The 6,169-nt window shown below is 65.9% G+C and overlaps 2 protein-coding genes across 2 annotated transcripts; one reads left to right on the forward strand and one right to left on the reverse strand.

Moving 5' to 3' along the window:
• The first annotated feature begins 52 nt into the window (after positions 1-52).
• H696_01750 (hypothetical protein) lies at positions 53-1,659 on the forward strand. Its single transcript, XM_009495660.1, has 4 exons — positions 53-156; positions 314-628; positions 805-872; positions 1,038-1,659. The coding sequence occupies exons 2-3, from the start codon at positions 316-318 to the stop codon at positions 867-869; spliced, it is 378 nt and encodes a 125-aa protein (XP_009493935.1). The 5' UTR covers positions 53-156; positions 314-315; the 3' UTR covers positions 870-872; positions 1,038-1,659.
• A 933-nt stretch (positions 1,660-2,592) lies between these two features.
• On the reverse strand, positions 2,593-4,617 carry H696_01751 (hypothetical protein). Its single transcript, XM_009495661.1, has 3 exons — positions 4,176-4,617; positions 3,053-4,034; positions 2,593-2,852 (listed from the first exon to the last, which is right to left on the reverse strand). The coding sequence occupies exons 1-3, from the start codon at positions 4,464-4,466 to the stop codon at positions 2,650-2,652; spliced, it is 1,476 nt and encodes a 491-aa protein (XP_009493936.1). The 5' UTR covers positions 4,467-4,617; the 3' UTR covers positions 2,593-2,649.
• Between the last annotated feature and the right edge of the window lie 1,552 nt (positions 4,618-6,169).

The following is a 6,169-nucleotide window of genomic DNA, read 5'->3' on the forward strand; positions in this document are numbered from 1 at the left end:
GGGGGGGGGCACCGGGGAACGGTGGGAGAGGGGGGCCTGGGGGCTCGGTCGAGTGGGAAATATGGGCCAGCACTGTGCCGCGCCCCTTCCCAGGGTCCTGCCCTCAACTTTAGAAGTATTTTTTCTTCTATCTGAGTCCCTTCCCTCCCTTCGCCAGTCCGTTTCTCTCATCGCCCGCCCCGCTCTCTTGTTGTCTCCCCCCTCCCCTCACACTCGGCCCCTGTTATCTCCCTCCCCCGATCCCCCGCTGTCCGCAATCGCGACCTCCTGCTCTCTCTCTCTCTCCCCCTTCTTCTCCTCTTCCTGCCCACAGAGATGCTCTCCATCGTTCGTTCCCTCCGCCCCACCGCCGTCACCCAGATGGTTGCCGCCCGCGGCTACGCCACCGGCACTGTCAAGTGGTTCAACATGACCCGTGGCTTCGGCTTCATCACCAACGAGGAGGATGACAAGGAGTACTTCGTCCACCAGACCAGCATCAACATGATCGGCTTCCGCGGCCTGATCGAGGGTGAGCGCGTCCAGTTCGACATCACCGAGAACGACAAGGGTCCCTTCGCCACCAACATCTCTGCCCCCGATGGCCGTCCCCTGCACACCGTCCCCGGCCGTGAGCTCCGCCCCCCCGGTATGCACCGCATCCTCCCCCCCTCTCCCCCGCCCCGCCCCGCCTCACGCATGCGTCGGTTGTGGCCCGCTTTTGGCCCTCCTTCCCATCCAAGCTCTTCTTCTCACTCATTTACGCTTCCTTTCCCGCCTCCCCCCCTCTCTCTCTCTCTCCCCCCCATCTTCCTTGTCCTCTAGTTCCCCGTGACGAGGGCCGCTTCGGCTCCCGCCGCCCCCGCCGCTTCGACGAGGACCGCGAGTAAATTGTGCGCCATAGCCGTTTCCCTATGCATTCCCCTCTTTCTCTCTCTCTCTCTCTGCTCCATTTCCTTCTCCCGCCTTCTCCCCGGCATCGCATGCTTACCTTCGCCTCGCCTGGTGTTCCCCCGTTTCCTCCCCTCCCGGTGTCGGTGTTGCTTCTGTCACGTCAGCTCCATGCCCTCATCTGGACGAATGGCCCACCCTGGTGTTGGGCCCCGCCTCATGCGGTAAGAGAATGGCCCGTGAGAGATGCAGGGAGGGGGATGAGAGCGGCATCTCCATGGCGCCATCTCTCTCTCTCTGTCCCCCCTCCTCCCTGCTGATCCCCTGTCCTTGCTTTCTCAGCCTTCCCCCCGCGCGGGCGCCCGACCGCCGCGCGCACCTCCTTCCTTGTCCCTCGCGCTGCGCGCGGGCCCTCACGCGTGTGTGGTTTGATCTGCCAAGAGAGGCGCGCCTCCCTTCGTAAGAGGGGGGTGGACCGCACACATGTAGGGGAGAGAAACAGAGGTAGGGGTCCGGGCGGACGGTCTGGTGAAGAGGGGAAGGAGCGAATGCGGGCTTCTTCTCATTACTCGTGAGTGTTTTCATGGGAAGTCGTCGCGCGCCCCCACAGGGCATGTCCCTCACCCTTCTTTCTGCAGATATATACGCGCATGCATTCTCGTGCCCCCTCTCCCCTTCTCTCCTCCGTCCAGCCCTCCCTCTCTCTCTCTCTCTCCTCTTCCCCCCTCTTGGCCTGCTTCTCCCCTCTCCCGTTCACATTCGCCCCAATAAAATATATATAGTAGCCCAGCCCCCCCTCCCACGCAAGGGGCGTACGCCCATGTCATTACAAGGCACACACACACACACACACACTATAGGGCGCGCGCGGCGCCTCCTCTGCATTCCCCCCTGAAAGGAGGGCCCCAGTTGGGGGGGGGGGGAGGAGCAGGCTAAGAGGAGGGACGGGTGCGCTGTCATTCTGTTTGGTGCTTTTTTGTCTCTCGTAAATCCACATGTGCCTTTGTGTGTGGCTCTCCCCGTGTGTAGATACCGGCCACAACAACGGTATCATCTTCATGAGCGGACATGGCCCGAGCGCGGGAGCGAGAGAGGGAGAGAGATATCCCGACCGAAGGTGTGAGGACCAACAACCCCTCCGGCTCTACATGGGGGGGGGGGGGGGGGGGGGGGGGCCAGGGGGTGGGGGGGCCTGTCCCCCCCCCCCCCCCCCCGTTGACACTTGGGAATCCGGACGGGGGTGGCTGGGCCCCGCGCCACATGCGGACACATTCACGCCAGGGAGGGTGGTCGCGCGCCAGGGCCACGTTGCTCGCCGGTCCTTCACGTCTTCTTCCCAGGCGAGGCCCAGCGCTGGGATCAGGGTGCGAGGCATGCGCTACTTTGACTTGTCCCTTGTCCCCGGTGCCGCGCGCATGCGGCCCGTGCCCGCCGTCCGCCCTTAGTCCCCCTGGGCGCCCTTCGGGTGTTGGCCCCTCTTTCTTTCGCTCTCTCTCTCTCTCTCTCTCTCTCTCTCTCTCTCTCTCTCTCCCTCGGACGGATCTCGGAAAAATCACTGTTCCGATGAACGCCGACGCCTCGTGATCAGGACCGGCAGTTCGGTCACACGTTCAGGCCCGATCGGGGCGCGGATCGGCGAAAATGTCCACGCCCATTTTTTGAGGGACAAAGCGGCGCGGAGGGGGGGGGGGGGGGGGAGACAGCGGAGCTGTGGACACCATCTTTCGGATCTCTCGCCACATCCTTGGGCCCTGTGCCAAGTCGGGGCGGCGTGCGGGTCTATTCCTCCCCGGCTGGCAGGGTCTCCTCGCCGGTCTGGTCGGCCTCAAGGCCGCCATTGCAGCAGAGAGGTCGCCGGAACTTGGCCTGGATGAAGAGGCGCTTGAAAAGCATGCCGGTCTTTCGGTTGGTATACTCCCGTGGGACGACCTCCAGCTCGAGGATCTCAAAGCCGGCTTCGGTGAACAGACGCTGCACGAGCTCTTTGGGGGGCGCCCACCCCCGGGGGACAGGGGGGAGGGAGCAGTGGTGTGTGTGTGTGTGTGTGTGTGTGTGTGTGTGTGTGTGTGCGAAGGCGCCAGCCGGGTTTGGGGTCGTGTGGATGTGTGAGTGCCCATCAAGGGGACGCGGCGGGCGCCGGGGGCCGGGAGGAGGAAATGCGAGTGGGAGTGAGGCGGCGTACCCTGGGAGAAGTAGTATGCCAGAGTGCCATCATGCCGGGCATACAGGTTGTCGTCCACCTTGCTTGATGGCTTGAAACGAAGCTGCGCCTGATCATACTGGGCATAGTCGCGGAAGAGAAGGGTCCCACTGCCCGGACGCAGGATCCGGTGGATATTGCGCAGCATTGCAGGCATGGCCTCCACCGGCAGGGCCGACAGGACAAACACCAGGACGCAAAAGTCCACTGCACCACGGTCAGCGGGTTGGAGGTGGCGCGCCAGGGTGCCGAAGGGCATGGCCCCGGCTGGCCCGGGCGAGTGTGGCCCCGGGCAGGCCGCGGCATGGACGCGCTGCCGTGCCTGCGACACATCCACCTCCGGCCGGAAGCCGGCCCCCACAAGGTCGCCGCACCGGCAGGTCAGGTGCGGCGGGGGGCTGGTATCGCACGCGCGGGCCAGATTGCCGGCTTCCTCCGGGCCGATGGGCAGCTCCTCGGCCTGCGAGGCATCGGCCACAAAGGCCGTCACCCGATCCGCCCGAAAGGCCGCATGCTGCTGGACAAAGTTCACCGCCCGGGGGGAAATGTCACAGGCATACGCCCGGAGGTGGGGATTCAGCGACAGCATGGGGAAAAGGAAGTTCCCGACACCACAGCCAACCTCCAGCAAAAGGGCATGCTGTGCAGCCGGGTCAAATGCATGGCCCAGGTCATCCAGATCGCCCGGGGTCACGGTCGCCAGGTCATCGGTGTCAGGCGCAGCATGGGCCACCTCCGCAGGTTCGGGAGCTGTGGGTTCGGCCATGGCCGGACCATCATCGGCATCCGGGTGGTGCCGCGCGCGCTTGGCCACCGGGGCCTCCGGATCGGGGCAGTCTGTGCGTTGATGCACGGGACAGGGGGTGGCCAAATAGAGCTCGTGGAATTCGCGCCGCGTCCAATGCCGGTCCCGGAAGAAGTTTGTCTGATTGCGCATGTAGAACTTGTCCCAATTGCGGCCGATCTGTCTCGTGTGCGAGACGAGGCAATGGCGGGGAGGAGATCGAAGCAGGTCAGACAGATGGGCCGGGCGCGCGCGCGCGCGCGCGGGGGGGAGGGGGGGGGAGGCCGCAGATGGGGGAGGCAAATGGGGGAGGGCGCATACCTCGCGGCGAAGTTTGTCGACCTTCTCCGGCGCCATGGACACCGGATCCGTGTTGACGCGGGCGATGGCCGCCTGGCGCCAGTCGTCAAAGTCCGCGGACATGGCCTGGGCGAGATCAGATCCGGCTGCACCGTGGGTGGTGCCGGGCTCGGTGTCGTCGGCTTCGGTGGCGCGAGGGCCATCGACGCTCGCCGCGTCGGGACTGACCAGCGAGGCCGATTGGGCGCCTTCCGAGGTGGCGGAGATCGTGGCGGCCTCCGAGGCGGGGGTGAGGGGATCGAGGCCGCCCATTCCAGCAGTCGTGACGGGAACCAAGCGCACAAAGGGGGCGCGCGCTCACGGTGTGCGTGTCTATGTGTATGCAGGTGGAAGGGGGGTGCGTCCGGATGGGCGATGGGGAGAGGGAAAGGCAGAGGGGCAAAGACAGGCAGGGAGGAAAAGGGGAGGGCGAGCGGGGGAGGGGGGGTGTTGCGAAAAGGCCGCCTCAGAAAGGTGGCAGCGTGTTTCAACCGCCCTGGCCTTGCCCCCCTCCTGCCTTGTGAGCGGCACCAGCAAGGGAAAAGGGGGCCAAGTGCGTGTGCCAAATCCGACCTACCAACGCTCTCGTCGTCCAGGTGCTTGATCGGGCCATGCAGGCTCTGCGATTGCAACGCACCGAATCTACAACAGCAATCTGGAATCCGACGAGAACCTTCGGGAGAATGCCATTACGAACACAATTCAGACCCTAGCGACTGGCCCGCGCCAGCCCGCGGGTCTCGGGGCCTTGTGGTTGGTATGCGCGGCGGGGTGCGGCAAGGCGAGGCGACGGTCCGCCGGGCAGGCAACCTGCAGGCTCGACGCAGGTCCGTTTTCCGGTACAACCTGGGAGCGACGCGAAGTGTGGCTCCAGGCGCACACGTCCTAGGTCCAGGACCAGCGCGATCGACCGACGTGCCTTGTTATCACCTCGCCAGCCTTTGTCGTCCCCTCGCCCGCCCCCGCGCGCCTTTGTCCCTTCGCCCCTCTAGGCCTCGTGTGGCCACCCCTGGGCGGCTTTCTGCCAACGTGGATCTGGTACTGTTTTTGCGGCTGTGAACCCTGCACCCGGAGGCCAGTCCACGCGCGGGGGTACCTGCGCACAAAGGGCGCACAAAAGGGCGGGGCCCGGGGGCCGGCCTTAGCTTTAGAAGGGGCCGTTATGTGCCATGTGGCCCGGGTGGTTTGTATGGCCATCCGCGAACATTGTTCTCATCCGAGGCAATGGGGGGGGGGGGGGGGCTTGGACGCCCGGGTGCGTCTCCTCTCCGGGGCCCGACCTGGCATCCGACTGACAACGTGTTTGGCCTGCGGGTTCTGGGAGGCAGGGAGGGCGGGAAGCGTGCCCTGTATTCGGTGGAGGGGGGGGGGGGGCCTTGTTGTGAGTGTCCGGGGTGGGGTGGTTGGGCACCCGGAGGGCCCGCAAGAGACCGGGCGGTGTTGGATCTTGCCATGCGGGCGCCCCTGGCCCCGAGGAGGCGCAGGTGGTCTCTGCCTCATCGTCTGGCTTTCCTCCGCCCCGACCCCGTCCAAAGGAGGGGCCTGTGTGGTGGCCTCCTCCGTGGTGCGCAGAGAGGGGGGGGGGGGGGGGGCTGGCCGAGGGCCGGGGCCATGCGTCCGAGAGCATGACGGTCGGGAGCCACGCGTGTGGCCGGCTGTGCGCGGTTGAGGGGTCGGTCCAAACTCGCGCGTATGAGTTTGTCCCCCCCCCCCCCCACACATACACGCAGACCACAAGTGCGCACATGCGCACGCGCACATGCGTAGGCCTGTCGGGCAGTCTCCTGGTTCGGCTCGGTAAAACTGTCCGTGTCTCGGGGATGAGCCATTTCCGGCCTGGCACTTGCCTCCCCCTCCCCCTCTCGGAGGACGCATGGGGCAGCCGGGGGAACGGAAGGGTATTGGCGGAACACACGGCAGACGGGACTGGGGCGGAGCAGGGCGGGTGGCCAAGTGGCTGGGTGGTCGGCTGGGGG

Source organism: Fonticula alba (genome assembly GCF_000388065.1).
Source record: "Fonticula alba strain ATCC 38817 unplaced genomic scaffold supercont2.2, whole genome shotgun sequence".
NCBI classification, from domain to species: Eukaryota; order Rotosphaerida; family Fonticulaceae; genus Fonticula; species Fonticula alba.